Source organism: Coffea arabica, chromosome 9e, assembly GCF_036785885.1.
Source record: "Coffea arabica cultivar ET-39 chromosome 9e, Coffea Arabica ET-39 HiFi, whole genome shotgun sequence".
NCBI classification, from domain to species: Eukaryota; Viridiplantae; Streptophyta; class Magnoliopsida; order Gentianales; family Rubiaceae; genus Coffea; species Coffea arabica.
Genome location: NC_092327.1, coordinates 29,521,299 through 29,545,764, shown reverse-complemented (window position 1 = coordinate 29,545,764; position 24,466 = coordinate 29,521,299). Strand labels below are relative to the sequence as shown.

Sequence of the window (24,466 nt, the reverse complement as noted above, 5' to 3'; positions counted from 1 at the left end):
TCAATTCCTATTTACCTTTGGGTTGTATTTGTAAAAAACCATAACTCTAATCACTGTTGACGGCTATTGGAAGGAGGACTGTAGCAGTTTCTTTGTTCTGTCCAACCCACCGCTGTTTCTTTGCTCTGTCCAACCCACCGCTGCAGGTAGAGCTATGCATTGTTGCCGGTATTTTCTTCTTGTGCTAATGGTTAGTGATGTCTTTAATTTTTGCATTTCTTTTTTGTATCATTGTTTATAGCACAACATCCTATCTTCTCTTTTACATGATTGTCTTTGGCAGTTGCTTTGTTCGATTCTCATTTTCTTTTTTATTGCTCTGTTCCTTCGAAGTTGCTTCTTCGTTTTGTTCTCTTTCATAAAGATTGGTCAGATGAGGTAGCTGCCAACCAGCGTTTTATCCATCAGAATAGACAGAACAAGGTGAACATTTTTTTGCCCTTTGTATTTCTTTCTTGTGCAATTTTGCAGATTTGATAGGAACCTGAGCCACCTAGGTTCTTTTTTTCCCTCGGTTTATTCAAATAATGGTGATTGATAGTTCAAAGATGGAGTATATGGATTTAAACATATGGTCTTTGGATTATTCGGTTTTAGAAACTGATTTGGAAATCCCTTCTTTTACCTGAATTTTTCATTGCAAAGTACAACTTTGGAGCTAATAGAACCAGGAAAAAAGATGGAATAGCATAAGATAAGAACTTGAGGAGGAGGAGGGTATTGCAATATAGCAAGCTATATCTTTTGCTAGACTATATAGAGAACCCAAATGATGGTCTTGATGCAGTCCCCGAAGGTATTTTTATCACTAGAAAGCAGTTTTATGTGTGTCGTTTGCTGATGGGCTTCCCAGTTTCTCTAACATGTATATCTTGCTTTTGTTTTGGAATCACAATGTGCAGTAGGGAAATGACAGGAAGTATCAAATGAAATTTGTTCACAAGTTGGTTCTTGATATCCTGTGATCTATCATAATGGCTGGAAGTTACTTTTGTAGTTTTAGTTTGCTTTTTTGTTCTTGATATGGAGTATTCTGGCTTCAAATAGTGGTGTTTTGCACGGCATTCACCAGGTGTATGTCTTCTCCTATTTGGATAAGTTGTTATGCCAATGCCTTTTATTTGCCTTTCACCTTTTCCAGTTTGATTTTTTTGGCCGTTCGGTAAATATTAGAACATGGGGTAGTATTAACTCGATAGACCAAGTTTTCTGATAGCAATTCCCTTGGTTACAACTTTTTATGTTATCTCTAATTAAATCACCAGGGACTTGTGTTGCCACGACTCCTTGCTCTTTCTCTGGCCTTACTGTTTTATTGTCTTCCTTAGTGTATTCTACCTGAGTATCTCTTCTACAAGCTAAGGTTACCTATTGCAAGCTCTGACTTACTGGATAGTGTTTGATTCACCAGTAGAATAAACTCTTTGAAGGGTAACTAGGTAAATAACAGTCAACAAGTAATGTCTGTAATAGTTCCATGGCCATGATGAAGCTGTTTGATGCTAATTGTCACCTACAAGAAATTTCTTGTGTTCTTTGATTCTTTGTTCTACCTTTCAATTGTCCATTATTTATTCTTATTTGTGTTTTGCATTTTTCTCCTATTTCCTCTTTACATTTTGCGTGCAGTTTTCTTCGTCCGTGGTTGCTGTAAAGAACTTTCTTTCTTCTTCATCTTCTGTTATATATCTGCAGCTTGAATTGTTTCAGGTTAGCTGATCTTTCTCTCTTTTTTTATGGATTTTTGTTCTACCAGTTTTTTATTTCTTCGATATTTTCTGTTAAATACTCTGCAACCTGTTTTTTTTTAAATTTTGCTGTAGGTTACATGTTTGTTCTTTTTTCCCCCTGTTTAGTTTTTGTTCTGGCAGTTTTTGTTTCTTCTTAAAGTCTTGCAAAAGGATATGAGTCTGTCCAATAATTATTTGATAGATCTTTCGTATTTTGATGTCATTTATTGATTAGTTTTCATATACTCCTTTATTTTCCTGTTGTATTCAATAGATATTAATCTTTACATCTGTTTCTACTGTATATCGATTTCTTTCCTGGTTCTGTTAGTTGAATTTTATTGTTCGTTGTTATGTTGGTTTTAGATACTATTTTTCTCTCTTTTGTCTCCTTTTTCTTTTGCCTGTGCTTTTGTAAATTATTTTCTGTTCCTTGTTCCTTGGTTAATTAAGTTAGATGGATAGAAATGCAATACGCCGAAAACGATACGCAGAAATGCCCCAAAACGAGAAGGCTGCGCTTTTACGTCGCCGAAATGAAGCTAGGGCTGCAAAGAAAAGAAAAGAATCATCGCGTTCTTTTGTTCGTAGTGTTCCACTCGGTTATGTTGAAACAGGTGTATTCTTCCCTAATTCTTCTTCACGTGGAGACAGTAACATTCAGGATAGTCGGAACAACGATGTTACACTGAATGAAATGTTACAACATAGGTCGATTGGTTTTGCTAATGATCAGGATGTTCTGATTAAAGAGAGATTGGACTACATGACCAGTAGTGGAGCTGCTGTCACTAATGTTTCTGGTCCTACTCCTCCTTCTGTTGTTCCCATTGAATCAAATCCACTTTTTATTATTCCTGAAGGTATATCCAGCCTGATTTTTCCCTACAGATCAGCCATGTCTTTGTCACTCTATTGTTATACCAGTATCTTGCCTTATTTTTAATTAGGCATCCTATCCTGCTACAAATCCAGCCTTTAATTTATATACATTACAGAAACTTCACTTATCGGTGAGCTAGGGAGTGGAAGAGGTAGGAAAAAAACTGGTACGATTATGGAAAAAGAAGAACAATGTGGATCTTCTCATGATTATCATGCAGCACAGTCTTCTAGGAAAAGGTACATGAATACTGTATTGACAAAACCATCTCTTATCTCAAAAAAAACACTGTTATCCTTTCTGCTAAGAATAAGCCAAAATTTGATCTTCAAACATGTATCAGCTCTGAATCTTTAAGTCATTCATCAGTAAACTCTATTCCTTCTTCTATTACATTGGATCCTCAGCTAAGAAATATTACTGACAAGCAAAAAGAAGAATGCTTTCCAATTTCTAATCTTTGGTCTACTGTTTAATCTTCTAGGCAGCAACGCAAGAACACCTCGTCAAAAACATTGACTCGGGGTCCTCAAAACAGTACAGTTCTGCCTAATGAGATTAACCAGAGGTTTAATATTCAGAATCAGAATTCAGACAATGCTTTTCATCATATGAATGAGCCAAATTCAGAAATCAATAATGTTATCAACTGCAAATCTTTGGATCACTTTTCAACAGACCATGCATCTTCTTCTACTCAAGTTGATTCTGAACCTAGATGTCTCTCTAAAGGTATAATATTGGTTCTTTAAATTGTTATCTTTGCCAATATCTTTTGCTATTTCTTTGGTTTCTTCTGATCACAGAAGAAAAAAAAAGAAAATGCACTATCCACCATATCTGTAATATATCTATACCAAGATATTCTGCAATGGAGATCTTATTAAGATTTACTATTGTAGTTATCCAGCCTTGCAATGAAAATTCAGCTCTGCAACATCAAGCAAAGGCTGATGTTGCCAACAGAAGAAAAAGACACAGAAATCGTTGTAATCTTACCGCTACTGTTACTCCTCCCAGGCCAAAATGTAGCCATCCTGTTCGTAACAAAGCCCGCGTACCAGGTTGCATTTCGTTTATTAGTGACCCTAATACTGTCTAAGTCATTTTTATACTATTTTCTCCCTCTTGGAAAACTGGACTTTGTTATTCTATCAACTATATTGATCCATCTACAGGGGCAAATGGTAGTAGTGCTAGGACATATCTTTCAAGAATTGATCATATTCCTGATGCACCTTTACTCCTTCCTGATGCTCCTAACTGTCAATATTGTGGGGTTAAGAGATTTTATTTAGAACCTCATACTTTTTGTTGTTCCAAAGGGGAAATCTCTATTGTCGCTTCTCGCATGCCTTATGCTCTCAAGCATCTTTTCACAGGAAATGATGAAGAGAGTGAGCATTTTAGAAAATTAGCTCGTACCTATAATAACAACTTGGCTTTCACAGCTTTTGCTGCAAAATATGATTCCGAATTAACAAAGAATACGAAGGGTGTTTATACTTTTCGTGTTCAAGGCCAAGTTTATCATTTTCTCAATAGCTTATCACAATCAGGTGATAGGTCTTCTGGAATTCAGCTATATTTTTTTGATACTGATGAGGAACTCAAAAGAAGAGTAGCTAGCTGTGACAAGTTGCGTAAGAGCACTTTAAGGTTGTTGATGGATATTCTTTCTGACAATCCTTATGCTAGATTTTTCAAAGATCTCAGAGATGTGCCAAATATTAACAACTTCAACATTGCTCTTAGTTGCTACCCAACTCTAGACCAGCGTGTATATAATCTTCCTTCTACTTCTCAAGTTGCTGCAATATGGACTGAAAGTGATGATGAGTCTTTTGATAAACAAGCACATATTCTGGTCTATAGTCACTCAAATACAAGTCATAGGATTCAGCACTACTACGGTTGTTATGACCCTTTACAATATCCTTTATTATTTCCTCGGGGTGAATCTGGATGGCACCATGGAATTAAACGAGTCTATAAGAGAAAAAGAGGTGATGCTTTATGTGAGGATGAAATTAATATTGATCCATTTTCTGTTGAACACTCCTCTGATTTGATTGATCTGGAAAGAAGTGGCAAGTGCACATGCTGTCTTCTCAAATTTCTGAATATTATTTAAAATAAATACATTTCTTCATTCATATATTGTTTCTTTCCTTTTTATAGCTGCTGACCGTGGCAAGAAAGAGGAATATACTGTCTCGACTAGAGAATAATATTGTTATAGATTTCAAATTAGAGATAACGATGAATCCATGTTGCTGCATATACTTAGATTATTACAGCAATTTTCTGTTGATGGGTATGTAAAGATTGAAACTTCTAGGTTGGATTTTCAACGAAAAAGACAGAATGATATTCGGACTGAAATTCTTGAGGGAGTGATGGATAGTCTTTCAGTAGGCCAGACTGAAGGTTCAAAGGTTGGTCGTAAAGTGATATTACCAGCTTCATTCATAGGCGGACCACGAGATATGAGGCGTCGATATCTTGATGCCATGGCCTTGGTTCAAAAGTATGGAAAACCTGATATTTTTCTTACGATGACATGCAATCCGATGTGGAAAGAAATTCAAGACAACCTGCAATTTATAGAAAAACCTCAAGATAGACCAGATCTTTTATCTAGAGTTTTCAGATCAAAATTTGAAATGCTTAAATCTGAACTTTTAGATAAGAAAATCTTTGAAGAGGTAGCTGCATGTGTTTATGTTATTGAATTCCAAAAAAGAGGATTTCCTCATGCTCATTTATTATTAATTTTGAAACCACAGTTCAAGTTGTTGAATCCTCAATCTTATGATAGGATAGTATCTGCCGAGCTCCCTAATCCTCATCAATATCCTCATCTATACTCTCTTGTTCTTAAACACATGATTCATGGTCCATGCGGAGTTATGGATCAAACAAGCCCATGTATGAGGAACGGTTCATGCAAGAATCATTATCCAAAAAATTTCTGCGAACAAACGGTCCATGCTGAAGACAGTTATCCATGTTATAGGAGAAGAGATGATGATAAAAAGATAAAGGTGCGTAGATATCAGCTTGACAATAGATGGATTATTCCATATTGTCCTTATCTATTGGCCCTTTTTGATTGCCACATGAATGTAGAAGTTTGTTCTACTTTGAAGCTGGTGAAATATTTATACAAATATATCTTCAAAGGACATGATCTTGTTAGTTTTAAGATTGTTACTGGAGAAAGGTCTGATGATGTCAATGAAATAAAAGAGTTCCAGCAGGGAAGATGGATTTCACCCCCTGAAGAATTTTGGCAAATCTATGAATTCCGATTAAATGAGATGACCCCAGCAGTTTATTCTCTTCAAGTTCATCTTCCTGGTCAGCAGCTTATCAGTTTCAACAAAAATTCAAATCTTTTGGAATTGATGAGAAAGATTGATTTTTCAAAGACCATGCTAACCGAGTTCTTTGAAATAGACAAAGCAAACTCAAAAGCTGAAAATTTGAAATGCTTTTATAGAGACTTTCCTGAGCATTTTGTTTGGTCCACTAAATTTAAAATTTGGACTGAGAGAAAACGTAAAAAGGTTATTGGAAGATTGGTAACTGTTAGTCCTAAGGAAGGAGAAAGGTATTATCTTAGACTGTTGCTAAATCATGTGCGAGCACCTACGTCATTTGATGACCTTTTAACTGTTAATGGTCAAAAAATGAATTGCTTCAGGGAAGCTGCTTTGAACCTTGGTCTATTACAGTCGGATACATATATAGAAGATACGCTTGAGGAAGCAGCAATTTTTCAAATGCCATCATCATTGAGACTGTTATTTGCTACTGTTCTTGTTCATTGTTCACCCACTGATCCAAAATTACTCTGGGACAAATTTGAACAACAGCTATGTAGTGATTATCAAAGATCACAAGAACTTTATCACTATTCTTCTGCTGAAATCAGAAGTAAAGTTTTGAAAAATATTAGCAGATTGCTTGAACAGATGGGTAAAAATATTGATGATTACCATTTAGTTCCAGATAGTTTTAGAAGTGCATATCATGAACAGTTAACAAAGGAAATTGACAGTGAAAGGAATATTGAAGTATTACCAGAAGATCTGCTTTTGCCTTTTAAATTGAATGCTCAGCAACGGCATGCTTACGATTTAATTCTGCATGCAATTTCTTCTTCTGTTGGCCAAAGTTTCTTTATCGATGGTCCGGGTGGAACTGGTAAAACCTTTCTCTATAGGTCACTTTTGCTATTGTAGTCGCAACATCCGGTGTAGCAGCATCTGTTCTTCCAGGTGGAAGAACAGCCCATTCTAGATTCAAAATACCGCTGGATTTGTCAACAAATAAAACTTGCCAGCTCAGTAAGCAAGGTAGTGTTGCAAGACTACTTTTTGAATCAAAACTGATATTGTGGGATGAAGCATCAATGGCCAAAAAAGAAACTATTGAAGCCTTTGATCATTTGCTTAAAGACATAATAGAATCTGAGCTGCCATTTGGAGGAAAGGTGATAGTTTTTGGAGGAGATTTTCGACAAACTTTACCTGTGATTGAGCGAGCTTCAAAACAAACTCTCATAGAAGCTAGCCTTCCTAATTCACCTCTATGGAATCAATTTCATATGTTGAAACTAACAGAAAATATGCGGGCCATTTTGGACCCAGTATTCTCAGAGTTTCTTTTAAGGGTGGGTGAAGGAAGAGAGCCTGTTGATGCACAGGGCCAAATAACCTTACCGAATGACATGGTCATTCCATATTATGAAAAAGAAGAATCTCTAAACAGGTTATAAAATTGTTATTCAACTATGCTTCTTTTTACTACTTCTTGTCTTTCTAAATTTGCCCTTTATATGTATCTTGATTTACTTTTCTTATATCCAGGTTGATAAAATCTGTATTTCCAGATTTATTGGCTTATTCAAATGATCCTTATACTATGATCAATAGGTGCATTCTTACTCCAAAAAACAGTTCGGTTGATGAGCTAAATGATATCATGATAAAAAGGTTTCCCGGAAATCTTCATGTTTATATTAGCTCTGATAAAACTGTTGATCAGTGTCATCAAGGAGATTATGAAGATTTTCTCAATTCACAAAATCCAAAAGGTCTTCCTCCTCACAAGTTGTTGCTTAAAGAAAATTGTCCCCTCATTCTTTTGAGAAATCTGAACCCTGTAGAAGGATTATGTAACGGTACACGTCTCATCTGTAGAGAGCTCAGATAGCATACAATCTGTGCTGAAATAGCTTTTGGCCAGCACCAAGGGAAAAGAATCTTTTTGCCTAAAATTCCTCTTCAAACATCTGATAGTGAAAAGAACGGCCTCCCATTTATAAGAACACAATTTCTTGTTCGGCTTTGCTTTGCCTTAACAATTAACAAATCTCAAGGACAAACTCTTGATTATGTGGGGATTTACCTTCGTGAGCCGGTTTTCTCTCATGGACAGTTGTACGTAGCCTTATCTAGAGCTAAAACATCAGCTGCAGTTAAAATTCTCATTGTGCCTGGAACTTTTGGAGACATTAAAGTTGATTGCAAGACTAGAAATGTTGTATTCCAAGAAATATTTCAGCTAACTCAGCACTGATGTTATTACGGTTTAGGTATATCATACAGATTAACCATTCATTACTCTTTGACTAATATGGTACTTTATGGCCATAATAACTTTCTTCCTTTTCAAGAATGATTGTTGCTGTATATATGAATCCTTCTGATATCTTTCTTCCTTTGTATACATGAAAATGCAGAATGGAAAAGTTGCTCACAATAAAAGAAATTATGCCTGAAATGCAAAGTTGGACATGCAAAATCATAGTTCAAGAAAAACAGCAAGTTACTCAATCAATGTCCACCCTAACAAAAAAGCAAAAGTTCATATTTATTGACGTTGAGGTACACAAATTGTTTCGCAGAAAATATTATTGCCTATTGTGCCATGGTTCTTGCAAAAGTATAAACCATGGACTGTGGTATGTAATTAAATTCCTCTATTCCATTATCAAAAGGTTATATAAGGATACTATTGTTTTCTGCATTCGAGTTGTCTGTCTTATTGATGCTATTTGGAAGGTTAGTTTGTGGTAACTTATGTTATAATACAACAGGGATCAAAAGTTGAAGGCATTATTTTCAACAATGACATCCCTAGAATGAGCTCAATCCTTCAAGTTTATAAGAAATACAACATATCCAATGCTGAAGTGAAGCCAATCTTACCAAAATATCAGACTGCTGAAATAACTCATCAGTGGACAATCACAAGCAAAACTGTTATTGAAGAGGTTCTTGATGATGAAGATATAATGCCTGTCAAGTTCAACTATACAAAGTTTACAGATTTGGCACAGTATATGGACGATAAGACTAAATCAGTTGGTATATCTCATTACTTTATCTATATAAATAATATGCATATCTCTGCATGAAATATTCAACAAATTTTTCCTTTTTCCAGATGTCCTTGGAATAGTTATTGAAGCATTGGAGAAAAAGGCAATTACTACACACTACAGAGAGTCTATTGTTCAAAAGTTTGTGCTTGTGAATGAAAAGTAAGATGTCCAATTCTCATCTTATATATAACGATCAGTAGTTATAATTTCTCCTCTTACATATATCTTATTAAATACTAATTATTTATTTCATAGTAGATTGCAAACTGTTGTACTTTCTATGTGGGATGATTTCATCAAAAAAGAAGGAGAACAGATAATTTCTGCCATGAACAACTATCCTGTTATTATTGCCCGAAGGATAAAAGTCAACAACTACAATGGTAACTTACAATTTAATGCCTAACCATTATCTGATACATTTATATCCATATATAAGTCTCTCTAACAAATGATCCTGAGTCAATAAATATTCTCTATAGGTGTTTCTTTGTCCACATGGTTTGATTCTGCAATCCTCGTTGATCCTCTGGTTCAAGAAGCAAGGGAACTAAAGAATTGGTTTTGATTTATCTCTTCCCTTTCATTATCATTCTTAGCAGTTCATGATTCATGCAATATAATTTATTCTTTACTTCTTTAACCTTATTTTATTATAGGGCAATAAGAAATAGCAAGGAGTTGACAGTTATTCTGGAACAGAAAACTTATACCAGATACAATCCAGAACTTTCATTGAAACCAGATCAAAAGACCACCTTAATTTGCAATGTTAATCCTACCCACAAGGTATAAACATATTCACTGATAGTTTATTTTACGGTACATTTATTTATCAAACAACATATTCATACTTTTTACTTCTGAATTTAGAGTACATGGGTCAAAGCACAGTTCAGTTTCTAGCACATATTTCAAAAATACTGATATATGAGCTGCAAAAAATGTTATCGAGGTACTGCAGCAGCACATGAAGTCATTTTTAGCTGTAATACTTGTAAAGAAAAACATCCTGCTGAACCAAGGTTCATTACTAAAACCAATCTTTTTTTTTCGAAAAAGCTTTAAAGTTTACTATCATCATCACTTTTTACACATGCTAAACTTTTATTTACAAACATTTTTACAGGTGTCGCTTTGATGTGGATTTACGGGATCATACTGGAGTTATCACAGCTTCTATCTTTGGAGAACAAGCTGAACAACTGCTGACGTTCAATGCTCTTGAAATAATGGAACACTTTAAGCAGGTTCATGTTCAACTTATTATTCACTTATCCTAAATCACAAATTGAAACCATATTCTCTGCTTTCTGAAAACTTTTTCTTAAATACTTTCTAATTCACAGAACATTGAACTTCCACTTGAAATCGTCCACAAAGAACTTGACTCAAAGTGGTTCTTGGTACACATTAAGCCAGTACAAACTCAAGTTGCAGATACAAAGCAGCGATATACAATCATTTATTATTCTGAGATTGCCGATGCTGCTACCCCAATTTCTTCTGTCAATGAATCAATCATTCCCTTTCTATCAGTTCATAATCAGGATGGCCCTTCACAGACCACAACTTCAGGTATATAAATATACTTATCACAGATAAATAATCCTTTTTTCTTACTTCAAATTAATCCCATTCTTCTCCAGGCACTTTAACTACTGAAGAAAACAATCCAACTTCAAAGATTCGTCTTTCACTAAATCAAAAGTTTGATTAGGCTGAAGAACCAGAAAAAAATGCTTCTCAGCTTGAAGGAACTAGCTGCAGCAAGAAGCCAAAACTGAACTAAGTTCTCATGTTCTATAGTTTCTTTTGAAACTTAGGATTGCTACTTTCAAACTAAATTGCTGCTCTATGCTTTTTGTTCAGTAATTTATGATTTTAAGAGATCATGGTATTGCTGTTGTGTTTTGTTTAGCAACTTATGATTCCCAGAAATCAGAAAATGACTGCTACTTAACTATGTTGTTCCTTGTTTCAGAATTACATTTCTTTAAATGTAGACATACTACTTATTTTGGAGCTTTGTTTTTCCCATCTGTTATATGCAATTGTGTGATTCTTTTACTGGAGTTAACTTGTGTAAAAATATCACAGGAAAAAAGATGGAATAACATAAGATAAGAACTTGAGGCGGGGAGGGTATTACAATATAGCAACCTATATCTCTTGCTAAACTATATATAGAACCCAAATGATGGTCCTGATGCAATCCTGCCAGACATTTTTTATCACCAGAAAGCAGTTTTATGTGTGTCATTTGCTGATAGGCTTCCCAGTTTCCCTAACATGTATATCTTGCTTTAGTTTTGGAATCACAATGTGCAATAGGGAAATGACAGGAAGTATCAAACGGAATTTGTTCACAAGTTGGTTCTTGGTATCCTTTGATCTATCATAATGGCTCGGTGTTACTTTTGTAGTTTTGTTTGCTTTTTTGTTCTTGTTATGGAGTATTTTGGCTTCAAATAGTGGTGTTTTGCAGCGCATTAACTAGGTGTATACCTTCTCCTATTTCGATAAGTTCTTATGCCAATGCCAATGCCTATTTAGAACATAGAGCAGTATTAACCCGATAGACCAACTTTTCTGATAGCAATTTCCTTGGTTGCAACTTTTTATGTTGTCTCTAATTAAATCACCAGGGACTTGTGTTGCCACGACTTCTTGCTCTTTCTCTGGCCTTACTGTTTTATTGTGCTCCTTAGTGTATTCTGCCTGAATATCTCTTCTAGAAGTTAAGGTTACCTTTTACAAACTCTGACTTACTGGATAGTGTTTGATTCAGCAGTAGAATAAACTCTTTGAAGGGTAACTAGCTAAATAACAGTCGACAAGCAATGTCTGTAATAGTTCCATGGCCATGATGAAGCTGTTTGAAGCTTTTTTTGAGCCATTTACGATTTCAAGAAATCATAGTATTACTGCTGTCTTTTCTTCAGTAACTTATCATTGCCAGAATTAATAGAATAACCGCTGTTTAACTATACTCTTCCTTGTTTCAAGATTACATAACACTCTTTTCTTCTCCACGCAAAATCCTTTATTTGTCAAGTTAAATGTTTTATCTTATCAAAATTGTTTCCATTTATCTTTCTTCTTCAATTTACCTTTCTTACACGTATAAAAATACAGATTCACATACCAAACCACGTGCTCATTCCTGAATCATTCTCATTTACAGCAACGTTATCTCATTTTTATTATTCTGACAACATGCACCAACTACATATTCAACCACCTTCATTAATTATTCCTGTTCTTATTTCAACCATCTTGATTAATTATTCCTGTTCTTATACATTCATTTCGTTAAAATTTTTTTTTTCTAAATTTCATCATTCTCTATATATACCTATCTTTTCTATCCTAGACTTCCTAACTCTACTCCTACCATACATTCATAACTCCTTCAGATTGAAATACCAACCACAACAAATCCAAACCTGAATTTTCTTCAAAATGGCAAATACTATTTCACAAAGATGTTGCTTTCTCATCCGATGCAAAAATAGAGGCCAGGTACATTCGTTTTAGTTCAACAACATACGTTTCCAAATTTTTCTCTAATTTACATTTCATCTAAAATATTGTTATCTTAATATCATATGCAGGTTTTACCTCCTCTATTCAAATCATTACTATCTCAACATGGCCGTCACACAATTACCTTCATGCACGGAACAAAACAATGGAATATTACAGTAAATGCTGACTCGTTTGGAGCAGGATGGGATAAATATTGTGAAGAAAATATTACTAATGAACATCACATACTATTGCTTCGACATATTGGGAATTTATTTTTTGATGTTATTAATTTTTGTGAATTGCAACAACAAGTTAATCTCAGCTGGACAGTCCCTCTAACCAACCTTCATCTTCAGCAAAATTGTATACATTCATAATACATCTTTATCCTTTCTATTTCATAGTAATGTTCCAATCTTACATTATTTATTCCAACAAAAATATTTCTTATGTGCAGTTCATGCTAATCCGCCAATTCATGAAGAAATAGTGACATCTTCACTTCAACCTCATTTTTCGCAAGATTTATCCACTTCAGTATGCTTCTATCAGAACTTTCACTCAGCCGACCCGTATACATTGGTAAATAATCCTTATTATATTTTCCTTAAATTATTCCCTACCTAACTCATTTCCTTCAACTTAGCTCACTAACTTTTACTTTTTGTATCAGATTATCCCACGATTTGTTGACTACTTTCTCAATGAACAAAAAACTCCACTTATAGCTCTCAAAACTGGAGATAACATAACAGAAATTGGAATCAAAGGCAAGCGGCTAAAAAAAAATTGGAAAGCTTTCATTGTTCAACATCAACTCCAGCACAATGACGTCCTTATTTTCATTCCAGAATCGAAGACCGTCTTTACTGTTTTAATATTTAACAGCAATGGCGATGAAAAAATTTTCCCTTGGTACCCTGTATTTCATATCCATTATTATAATTAGCCAATTTATTATTACAATTAGTCATTAACTTTTTGTATCTGTAACATTATTCATGAACTATATTATCCTTATTTATTAATACTCTGTGATTGATCAATAAACATGATTTCATAGCTAAAAATACTACAAAAAGATAAAAATCAATTACAAATTAAACTTTACATCCAATAACAATTTCCTTTTAATAAACATTTACCTTCTTATCCATCTTAGTAATAGTTCACCTACTTCATATATAACTGTCATTTATTTTACCAAAAAATTTTACATTGTAATATGATACCATACATTTCAAAAGCAAAAAATTTTCCACAATATATTTTACCATTATCCACCATTTCATATCCAATTTATCAAATCATCACCTTCTACTTTATAAATAAAACTTTAGATATAATTCCATATACAGTTTCATATAATTCCATTCTAACATTTTCAGCTATCATATACACCACTCGCCTACATTTACTCCTTTCTTGCTTTTACTTTTCATTATATGATTTCAGCCTATTTCACTAATCTAAACTGAACAACCTATACAATTTACATGTCTCTTTTTATTCTAACATCACACCAACCCTCAATGACCAATACAAGACAAGGCATAATTGCATTGATCCACCGCGCTTAGCGCGGTCATACCCACCTAGTTAACATCTAAATATGGATGGAAAACAAGAGTGGTATCTCATTGCAGCCGTGATTGTTGTTGTAGGTCTTATATCTTGCTGCCTTAGTAGGGTATTCATGCCTGATGATGAACACAGTTCCGAGCCCGGCTGCACCCTCAGCCCCAGCGCCAGCGCCAGCCGCACCGCCGGCCAATCCCCCCTGCACCAGCGGCATCTCCGGCAGGTGCCCCGGTATAGTGATATGACCCATATGGATTTTTCCTGATCAATTGAAACCTCACTACGAGTAACGGAGGACGAAAAAAATGCTTCATTATGAGAAGTTAGGAGTGAATTCCCTCTAATGGTTTTTTCATTGTTTGGATGTTATCATTGTTTGGAATTTCCTCTAATGTTTGGGAGAGACAAAGAAAACGTCAGAGGGAATTCCAAACAATGATTATAGTAGAATTAGACGTTGCTGGGTATTTAATATTTATTCCTATGGTGATAATATTTTTATTCGATATATTAAGAGGCATCTGATTACCACATTACTTAACCTTTTTCATTTTTTTTTATTTTGCTATCTCTTGATAGGGATTACAGATATATTCTGGGAATTATGAATGACTTCTTGTCTCGAAGCTCTATAATATAAGAATACAAAAATCTTCTTTTTCATATGATTTCTGTTTTGGATTACATATTTTCGGTAACAAGAAAAAACCGTATGTAGTGCCTATGAAATTCGAACATTGAAATTAATGTCACAACTTTTAAGTAGCAGTGAAATTGATAGTCAAATACTTTATCTCATAAAATTTCGTCAACCATGCAACATAGCTATTGTTCGCGAAAAAGAACAATTAACAGCAGAAGCAAAGTCATATGTGCTGCTCTTGTATGCTTGCTTCCAGCAATGATTAACAAGCTCTACATTTTCTATGTTTATTTTTTTAATTTTTTTTGTGACATTTTTCTGTAGCATGGTAAAACTTGAAGAACAATGAGCAGCTAATGGATACAACAAATTTTGAGCTTAAATTATTCTTCTTGGTATGTACCTCGAAAATTTAGATTTACCCAGAACAAACTGAGAACCGAAATACACTATTTTAATAGTTAATTGGAACAATGTTCAAGATAAGTTTCTACTCTGTCTTCTGATCTTTTTGGGGTAGAAGTCTAATTTAAGCATGTATATTTTAATCTTGAATTTCATTTTTTTTTCAGTTTTATGGCTCCATCTTTTACCAATGGTAATTATATTATACGATATATGTGAGATAAAAAATAATTAAAAATATTTTAATGATCTAAATAAAAAATGTTTGAAAAATTTGACAACCTGAACAAACCCTTGAGATCAATAACCTAGACAATGGCAAAAATTTAGATGCGTTGCGATTGCTTTTACATCATGTACAACCATCAAAATCGCACCATCATTATTATTACTGAATAAATCTTTCCTATATTGATACCATTAGATGAATGATAAATATGCAAAATTTGAATTTAAAATTTAACTTTTGCACATATGTCATGGATCTAACGGTAAGTGTATACACTATCAGTTTATATAAAACTTACTCTTATTACAAGTATAGGCATGATAAGGGAGAATTGCAATTTTAATGCCCAATACTTGGCATGTGTGCCAAATTGATCCTTAATATTTTAACCAAAACAAATCTAGTCCCCAAAATTTGTGGTTTTAGAAAGGTTTAGTATAACTAACACAAATGGAACAATGATTGACAATGAATATGAAGTTACCATTAGTCCTTAAGTTTGACTTTTCACTTTAGGTTCCCAACGTTTTGATTTTGAATTATTATAACTCCATTTAGATTAGCTGTTTTTGGAGTGTTTTTTGAAATATTTTACTGTAACAATATATGTAAAAAACTTTTATTATAGATATTTTTAGTGATTTTTTTAAGGATATATTTTGGGATATTTTTAAGATTTAAAATTTCAGTGAGGTATTTTGAAAATTTTCAAAAACTTCACCAACAACCACCACCACCAGCACTCCTTTTCCTCCCTCCCTCCTTCTCTCTCCATTTTCCTCCTCTCCTCTTCTCGTTTTCTTAGTCCCCCTTTTCTTCTTCCATTCTCTCCCCTTGTCCCTCCTCTCTCCTCCCTACCCCTATCTCATGACCCCCCTCCCACTCCCTCTTTTTGGTTGCAGTAGGAGAGGGGTAGGGAGGATGAAGAGGGAGAAGAGAGGAGAAAGAAAGAGGGAGGAGGAGAAAGGAAGAAGAAGGAGAGGAAGGATGGGGTGAGGAGAGAGGCGGGGAAGGAAAGGGAAGAGGGAGATGGGAGAGGGACGGTGGTGGCAGTGATGGATAGAGGTGGTGGTGGTGGGTAGTGGTAGTGGGTGATGGATGAAATAAGAAAAAGAGGGTAGGGCTTTGATTTTTTTTTTTAATTAGGTATATTTGAAAATTTTGGAGTATTTTAGGAGTTATTTTTGTTCGTGTATTATTGTAGTATTGTTTGTGAAAAATTGCTTTATGAAAAAGGGTCAAATTCAAATGGATATTTTCTAAATTTTAAATAGTGATATTAAGAGTTTTAACATGAATTGAGATGCAAATTAGAATGGTTAGTATCAAATGGGTGATAAGAATTCTAATTAAAATTCTTTTTATTCTTTATTCTTTATTTTTATTTCATTTACTCATGCTAATAATATTTAAAAATATTTTAATATGTGAAGTAATTTGAAAAGTTTTTCAAAAAATATCTTTTATGTTTCGTTATCTTTCTTGCCAATTAAAAAACTAACATTCCAATAATGTAGTTTTAAGGCATTTATTTTAATATCTATGTACCTTGATAATCATTTAGTGGTCCACATAAGGTGTATGAAATGCCAGTTTCATTTCAAATTCAATTGATAACCTATTAAAATGCCACAAGAAAGATCAACTTAATTCACAAAAAGTATATATTCTTTATGTTTTAAGGGGATATTTAATTAAGTTTTTAATTATCATTAGATATAAAAATACTAAAACTCATTATCAATTAATTATTTGTGGCTAACAATGCAAAAGAAAAGAAACATATGATATATTATTAGTATGAATAAATGAAATAAAAATAAAAATAAAAAAGTGTAAGTAGAATGATTATTAGCCATTTAATGCTGTTTCATTCTAAGTTGCATCTCAATTCATGTTAAAATAATATCACTATTTAAAAATTAAGAAAAGATAATGATTTAAATCAAAACATTGAGGACCAAATGTGTAAAGTCAAAATTATTGACTAATGGCAATTTAGTGTTGACCATTAGTCATTGTTCTATTTCTATTAGTTATCCTAAATCTGCCTAAAATCACAAATTTTAGGGATTAGATTTATTTTGACCGAAACATTAGGGACCAGTTTGGCACAAAGACCAAACATGAGGAACCAAAACTACAATTCTGCCTTTATCACAATAAGTTTGATAAAAACTTAGAGTTTTTGATAATTTTACAGCAATGAGTTTTAGTAACGAAAAATAATGGATAAGTGAAATCATGCTCTTTAATAGGTAATCATGAAAATTACTAACTCACTCCGATTGACCTTAAACAAACATTATGCATAAGTATAGATGAAATTGAAATCCATTCCTTGGCTTCAAACTCACTTACCATATGCCTCTTAAAATCCATTTACTGTATTTTCTCTCACAATCTCACGAGATAAAATATTTCATTATTGAAAGATTCAAGGACCCTAAAACCACTATTCACAATGTGAGGTAAATGAAAGAAAAAATCTTCACATTAGTAAATATCTGGATAGAGTTGTCTAACAATACTCACAGCGACCATCCAATCTTACTTTTAACTAGGGGTGGGCAAAATTATCTGCTAACCAGAAAATCCGCGATATCTAATCCAATCCGAAAATTATAAGATATCCGATTTGTATTATTTGATCAAATGAAAAGAGGGTCGGGTACCCGCTCAGATGTGGGGCGGGTTAAGGTCAAATAATTAAAAACCCGTAGATGCCCAACCTGCTCCGCATATATATATATATATATATATATATATATATATTTATTTATTTATTTATTTTTATACACATACTATAAAATAATATTTTTAGAGCTAAATAAGTAATTTCATTGAACAAAATTCCATTACAAATATGAGAAATTATAGTTTATTTACAAGATTCATTTGTAGAAGTCATGATTTTATGTTTTATAGAACAGAATTTAATTAATGTGGAACACATATTTAGAAATATGTGTTACTTATTTCAAACTTTTATTGATTTTTAATTCTTTTAATTTTTTTCCTTTATTTTGTACTCTCTTCGCATGCTTGTTTCTTGGTGAGAGATTTTTTTTGAGAAAAAAATCTTTATTGAATCATAGATGAATGTGCAAAATATAAAATAAAATTAATATAAATTATTTTTGAAAAAAATTAAATAATAAATGAGGTGGGGCGAGTACCCATTGACCCGATCCTATTTCAGCGGATATTCTATAATCGGGTACTCGCTAATATGCGGGGCGAATAAGGGTCAGAAAATGCCTGACCCACAAGGTACGGGTCAGGTCAGCCAAATAACGGATGGGGCGGGTACCCGACCCACGCCCATCTCTATATAGGAATTTGAGAGAGGTAATTCCCAACACAATCGTTAAAGTAGTGTTTTTCTATGCATCTCTTTGACCATGTAAAAGATGAGATCGCAAGAGCTAGTGGGATCACTCCATTGTGCATAAATTCAAGAAAAAATGCGAAGGGGAACATAATGAGTGTGTTTGGATAGATGATTATTTGATATATTATTTAAAATAATTACTGTAACACTTTATGTGATGTGGTGTATATGAGATAAAAAGATAATTTGAAAGATAAAAAGATATGTTAAAAATTGTGTCTGTGATACAAGCAAATAATTTAGAGCCAAATAATGGCTATCCAAAATGTCACGAAATAACAAAGGCAACTCACTGTTTAATTATGTTGTTTGGGTCGTAAGTTTTTGTCAAAAAATTTTGAAAATATTATTTTAACACATTTTTTAATCACTTTTTTTTTTAGCATACACACGTCACATTTAAAAAACACAAACCAATTAGTTTATTTATCATTGGTGAGGATGAGATGGCAAGGGCAATTAGAATATCAATCAAACTATTCAGGGACGCAAACAAAGAAAATCAAAATTTTATTCGTTTAAAAAATAAGTCGCTTAGTCCAATTGATCTGCAACGAGCGGAGAGCATTTAGGCACCATTTAGATCTTCAGTTTTCCAGAATTTATTTTCAAAAACCCTCCTAGCTAAGTTATTTCCAAATGTCTCGGGAATTCAGTCTTGCCTTATTAACAATTCCAGGGAGATACCATGTTTCCATTACTAATAAAAGAAGCATCAAGTTGGCTTTAAGTCGTAAGAATTGATTACTTTAAATTGTATATTCAAATCCTACCATTAATATAACAACTATATTGGTAAGCGATATTCCATCGATTTGAGCACTTGTATTAGTAGACGATCTGTAAGCGACTTATGGTTCGAATATTTCTCAAGAAGGAAACTAGAGCCGAACCCATTCAAATATTTTCCTTAAAAAAAATAAGAAACACCTGTTGCCATCTCCTTCTTGTGGCCCACCAGCCCACCACCATTGATCAATCATTCATTCGTTCGTTTCTGCCAGTGTATAAATTCACTTAAAAAGAAAAGGACTTCATCCTCCTCCTCACCCTCCTCCAACCCCGCAAAACGTGGCGTAATTCACCATAAGTAACGCTCCCTCTGACATATAATAAGCTTGACTAAGCTGATTTCATCCTTCACTGGTGGTTACGCAATCTCCAATAGAAGTACACTGGTATTACAACTTTCTGAAGAAGAAGAAGACGACGATGCTAGTCTTCACGTCACTCGCCAATACACGAAAAAATCCAAATCAATGCAATCATCTAAACAAAAAAGAAGAGATGTATAACAACAGATGGGTACCCTTCTCGGCTCACCATAGCTGCCTGCCTTCACTCTTTTGTTTCCTCCTGATTCCCTACTTAAAGCCATCTACTTCTACTACTGAAATTTATACCAGCCATTAAAATTTCAATTTATTAGTATTAATTACTTACCATTTTAATATCCTCCCAGAAAAACTACTAGCATTTTTTTAAAACCAAAAAAAAAGAGAAAGCAAAACGAAGCAGCTAAATTTGCAGAAAATGAGAGGAACAACAACAATGGTGTTGTTCCTGTTCATAATTGTTTTCCTTTCTGCCGTTTTGGCATTGTTCGCTGCCAATGTTACGTTCGATCAACGTACTTTAGTGATCGATGGCAGACCGAAAGTTCTGATCTCCGGTGCCATCCATTATCCTAGCAGCACTCCACAAGTCCGTGCAGCTCTCCTCCCCTGGAGTTCAGTTTCAAACATATTAGTACTAATTTTTACATGCATTTATACGCTTTTTGCAAACTATTCGTGTTAAGTGTGTGGAAATTTATTGGAAACATGGAAAGGCAGATCAGAAGTTCAAATATGGAGGTTTGGATGCCATCGAAACTTACGTCTTTTGGAATTTGCACGAACTGGTTCGAGGCCAGGTCTCATCTTTTTGGCTTTCTTTCCAATTATGCTTTGCTTCAGTAGAAATTTTATGTTGCTCCGGAACAACTATTGGGCATGCCTAGTGGAGTAAAATACACAGGCAGAAAAAATAGTTTACATTTCTTCGATTTTTGTGCATATTATGTTTGTAGTTTTTCTCTTTCTAATTATGCTTTGCTTCAGAAGAAATTATATGTTGGTTCAAAGCTACTACTCGGCATGCCTAGCAGAGCGTAATATAGAGGCAGACAAATATTTTACATTTCTACGATTTTTGTGTATATTATGTAGATACCAAAAATTTTGCTAATTTGTTTATTTTTATTTTATTTTATTTCATTTTTTAGTTATTTCAATTTATTATTATTATTATTGTTATCTTTTATTTTAAAAAAAAGAAAAAAAAAGAAGAATTTATTTAAACAAAATCATTTTTTGGTTTGATTGTTTTTTAGGAAAAGAAAAAAATGGGAATGAAAAAAAATCTGATTTTTGTTAAAAAAAAATTCTGTTGCGTGTCATCTTCTCCTCCAGCTGCATTCTTGTACCAGAAACAGTACACTGTAGCTGGCATTTTTGGGGCAATTTTGATGCGATTTTGCTTCCCTTTCTTTTCCTCCAAGCTCCCAAGTACAAGAGCCACCTCACCTCAATAGAAATCATCAAGAAAATTCTGGAAGGAGGAGGATCAAATGGCTCAAAATGAGCCAAACAAGTCCAGGTTTCATCCTCACCTTTGAGGTGAGGGTTTAGTGATTTTTGATAGGTCGAGATTTTGTCATTTATTTTATAATTAATTCTCTCTTATTATCTTACCAAATGTGCGTTAATTGACGGATTCTATTCACTTTTAGCAATTTGTGCTGATCGTAGAGAGTTGGAACAAAAAGTGGTAAAAATGTGCAAATTTCTCACTACATTTGCTATTTGACGCGGGACGTCCAGTGTTGCAAAGTGGGGTCACAAAATCTACCAACCGATGGAATTACCGGCTATATGCTTTTGGTTAATATGGGATTCACCAAATCAATTTTGATGGCAATTAATAGGAGAGTTTGAGTGGTAGAAGAAAACAAGAGACCAATTTGGAATTGTTTCCTTATCTACTAATTCAAGTGCAGCAGACTAGCATCTTATTAGGACTCTTCCTTTTATTCTTTTTAGTAGCTTTCAAAAGGCAATCAGTAGAGACATAAAGGGTAGATCTGTTTTTGTTTTGTTCTATTCTTATTCCATCGGATTGTCTCATCTCAATTAGAGACGTTTGGAGACTTGCTCTTTTGTCTTGTTCTTTTGTTTTTCGATTGGATTTCATCGTCTCAATTGCAGAGACAATGCTGGAGGTGGCTACAACAAGCCAGAATGGTCAGGAACCACTGGGGATAGGAGTCACAGCTACCAAGTACCCAAGTATTAGACTTGCGGAATGGGCACTCAAGGAGCGAAGTAAGGGTGACAAAGTCATAGATGAAGCAGTGGCTGTCCATCTGGTCTTGTGCAAAGCTTTAGAGCATCAGTGGAGCAGAATAACGATCCAGTTCCAAAGCCAGGACCTTATGCGACAGATAAAACACAATAGCCCCTCTAACAGTAGGCTAGCTACCTTGATAGACGACATACTGAGCATGCAAAAGTTGTTTCGAATGTGCTTGTTTAGATTGGCTAATGAAGATAGTATTACACGAGCTAGAGCCTTAAGTTCTTATGCCTTTGGCATTTTAGTGGATGAGGAATGGAATTTCCTCGGTGCCTGATGTGCACTAGTTGTAAAGTGTTTTTCGAGCCGTTGCTCGTACATGTAATTTCCTTTTCAAATGAATGAATAGCTTCTAACGTTTCGAAAAAAAAAAAATTGCAGAGACAATGCATTCAACAGTTAATTTTGCAATTTTACATGGGACTTTCTCAACAGAGATGAACTAAATCTTTATTTGTAGTCAAAGAACAACGGAGGACTTGGTTCGACTGAAATTGTGAGATCAAACAGATTTTACTTTTTCCTATTATTTTCTGGTATTCATATATTTTCTGCTTTATGTTCTTGTGGTTGTTGTATTATTCAATTATCCTGAGTCCGGATTTTAGATTAATTCAATAACCTAAAACCAATTAGAATAATTAATTCCATAATTGTTTAATTATTCTAAATTAGTGGTAACTGGCATGATTGGGTTTGTGTCAGGGAAATATACTGGTTAATTTGAAACAACGCTCATAGCGTGTTGTTTGGTTAGAATAGGGTTTCTCTAATTCGTAAGGCAATTGAAAAATTGAACTCTACGGTTGTACTTAGGGTTATTTCGTAATTAGGATAATAGCTAACGGTCGTACATTGGCTATCGATAATTTAAGGAGAAGTTGACTGTCATCATTTGTTTGGCAGTTATAACTTATTTATTAGTTGGTAAGTGAATTATTCTTACATCGATGATCAATTAGGAGAACCATTTCCAAAATTGCTCTTGACTAGAGTTTGTCAAATATTATTTGAGTCTTAATACTTTGCCATTTAACTTTTATCTATTTGTTATATTCAAGTAGCATAGGTATTGTCAGGTTTTATAAAATCCCTTTATATCCTGAACTCTAGAAGAAATTAATTTCACCCCATTCCTGAGGATTCGACCTTGCTTGCAACTAGATACAAAATTTATATTTAATTTGAGCAGGAATTTATTATTGCACAGGACTGATAATCAGTCAATTTTAGGCGCCGTTGTCGGGGACTGGTGTTAGTTAATTTAGTTTTTTTTAGTTCATTTTGCTTTTAATTTTCTAGCATTTTCTAGTTTATGCCTCGCTCTTCTTGTACAGGCGAATTAATTTTCGATCCTGAAATAGAGAAGACTGTGCGTAGAACAAGGGAAGAGACCAGACAACACAGGGAGGAGCAGTCAGTTGCTCAGAGACTCAATCCAGAAGTCGAACCGACAAACTCTTTTGGTGACACCTTGAGTGACTCTGATCTAGAAGACGCTGCCATGGCTAATGCACAAACATTAAAGGAGTTGACTACCCCTGATCTAAATCAGCAACCCCTATGCATTACTTTTTAAAATTTAGATAATAACACACCTTTTGAGTTGAAATCTGGTCTAATTTATCTTTTACCCTCTTTTCATGGTCTTCCAGGTGAGGAGCCCCACAAGCACTTGTAAGAGTTTGACGTAGTGTGCACAAGTATGAAACCTTCAAGGATTACTGAGAAGCAAATAAAAATGTGAGCATTCCCCTTCTCCCTTAAGGATTTGGCCAAGGACTGGTTGTACTATCTACCACCAGGTAGTATCACAACTTGGGAGTAGCTGCAGAAGAAGTTTTTGAAAAAATATTTTCCCGCATCTAGAGCTGTCAGTCTAAGAAAGGCGATATGCGATATTAAACAGCACCCTGAGGAGTCTCTATATGATTATTGAGAGCGATTCAAGAAGTTGTGCATCAAATGTCCTCAACACTAGATAAGTGAGCAGTTGCTAATTCAATACTTCTATGAGGATTTATTTTTCCAAGATAGGAGCATTATTGATGTTGAAAATGGAGGGGCATTAGTTAATAAAACCCCCAGAAAAGCATGGAAATTGATTGAGAGGATGACCGAGAACTCACAGCAATTTAGTACACGAGAAGATATCCTGACGCATAAAGTGAATGAGGTGGAGACCTTATCTATCCAGCAGCAGTTGTCTGGGTTGACATTTTTCATTAGGTAATTGGCTATAGGACATGCACCACAAGTCAGGGCATGTGGGAT

At 34.2% G+C, this 24,466-nt stretch overlaps 1 protein-coding gene, 1 long non-coding RNA gene and 1 other non-coding gene across 4 annotated transcripts; 2 read left to right on the top strand and 1 right to left on the bottom strand.

Annotated features, from left to right (window-relative positions):
• Positions 1-364: 364 nt before the first annotated feature.
• On the top strand, positions 365-8,513 carry LOC140014532 (uncharacterized). Its single transcript, XR_011821301.1, has 3 exons — positions 365-423; positions 1,630-1,710; positions 8,366-8,513. It is a non-coding gene; the product is annotated as an uncharacterized lncRNA (long non-coding RNA).
• A 1,045-nt stretch (positions 8,514-9,558) lies between these two features.
• Positions 9,559-10,919, top strand: LOC113709901 (uncharacterized). Of its 2 annotated transcripts, XM_072066474.1 has the most exons (5): positions 9,559-9,799; positions 9,884-10,035; positions 10,140-10,260; positions 10,360-10,588; positions 10,660-10,919. In XM_072066474.1, the coding sequence occupies exons 2-5, from the start codon at positions 9,941-9,943 to the stop codon at positions 10,728-10,730; spliced, it is 516 nt and encodes a 171-aa protein (XP_071922575.1). In that variant the 5' UTR covers positions 9,559-9,799; positions 9,884-9,940; the 3' UTR covers positions 10,731-10,919. The 2 variants fall into 2 exon arrangements, with proteins under 2 accessions (XP_071922575.1, XP_027088547.1); XM_027232746.2 differs by lacking the exon at positions 9,884-10,035.
• A 13,149-nt stretch (positions 10,920-24,068) lies between these two features.
• Positions 24,069-24,175, bottom strand: LOC113710824 (small nucleolar RNA R71). Its single transcript, XR_003453004.1, has one exon. It is a non-coding gene; the product is annotated as a small nucleolar RNA R71 (small nucleolar RNA).
• Between the last annotated feature and the right edge of the window lie 291 nt (positions 24,176-24,466).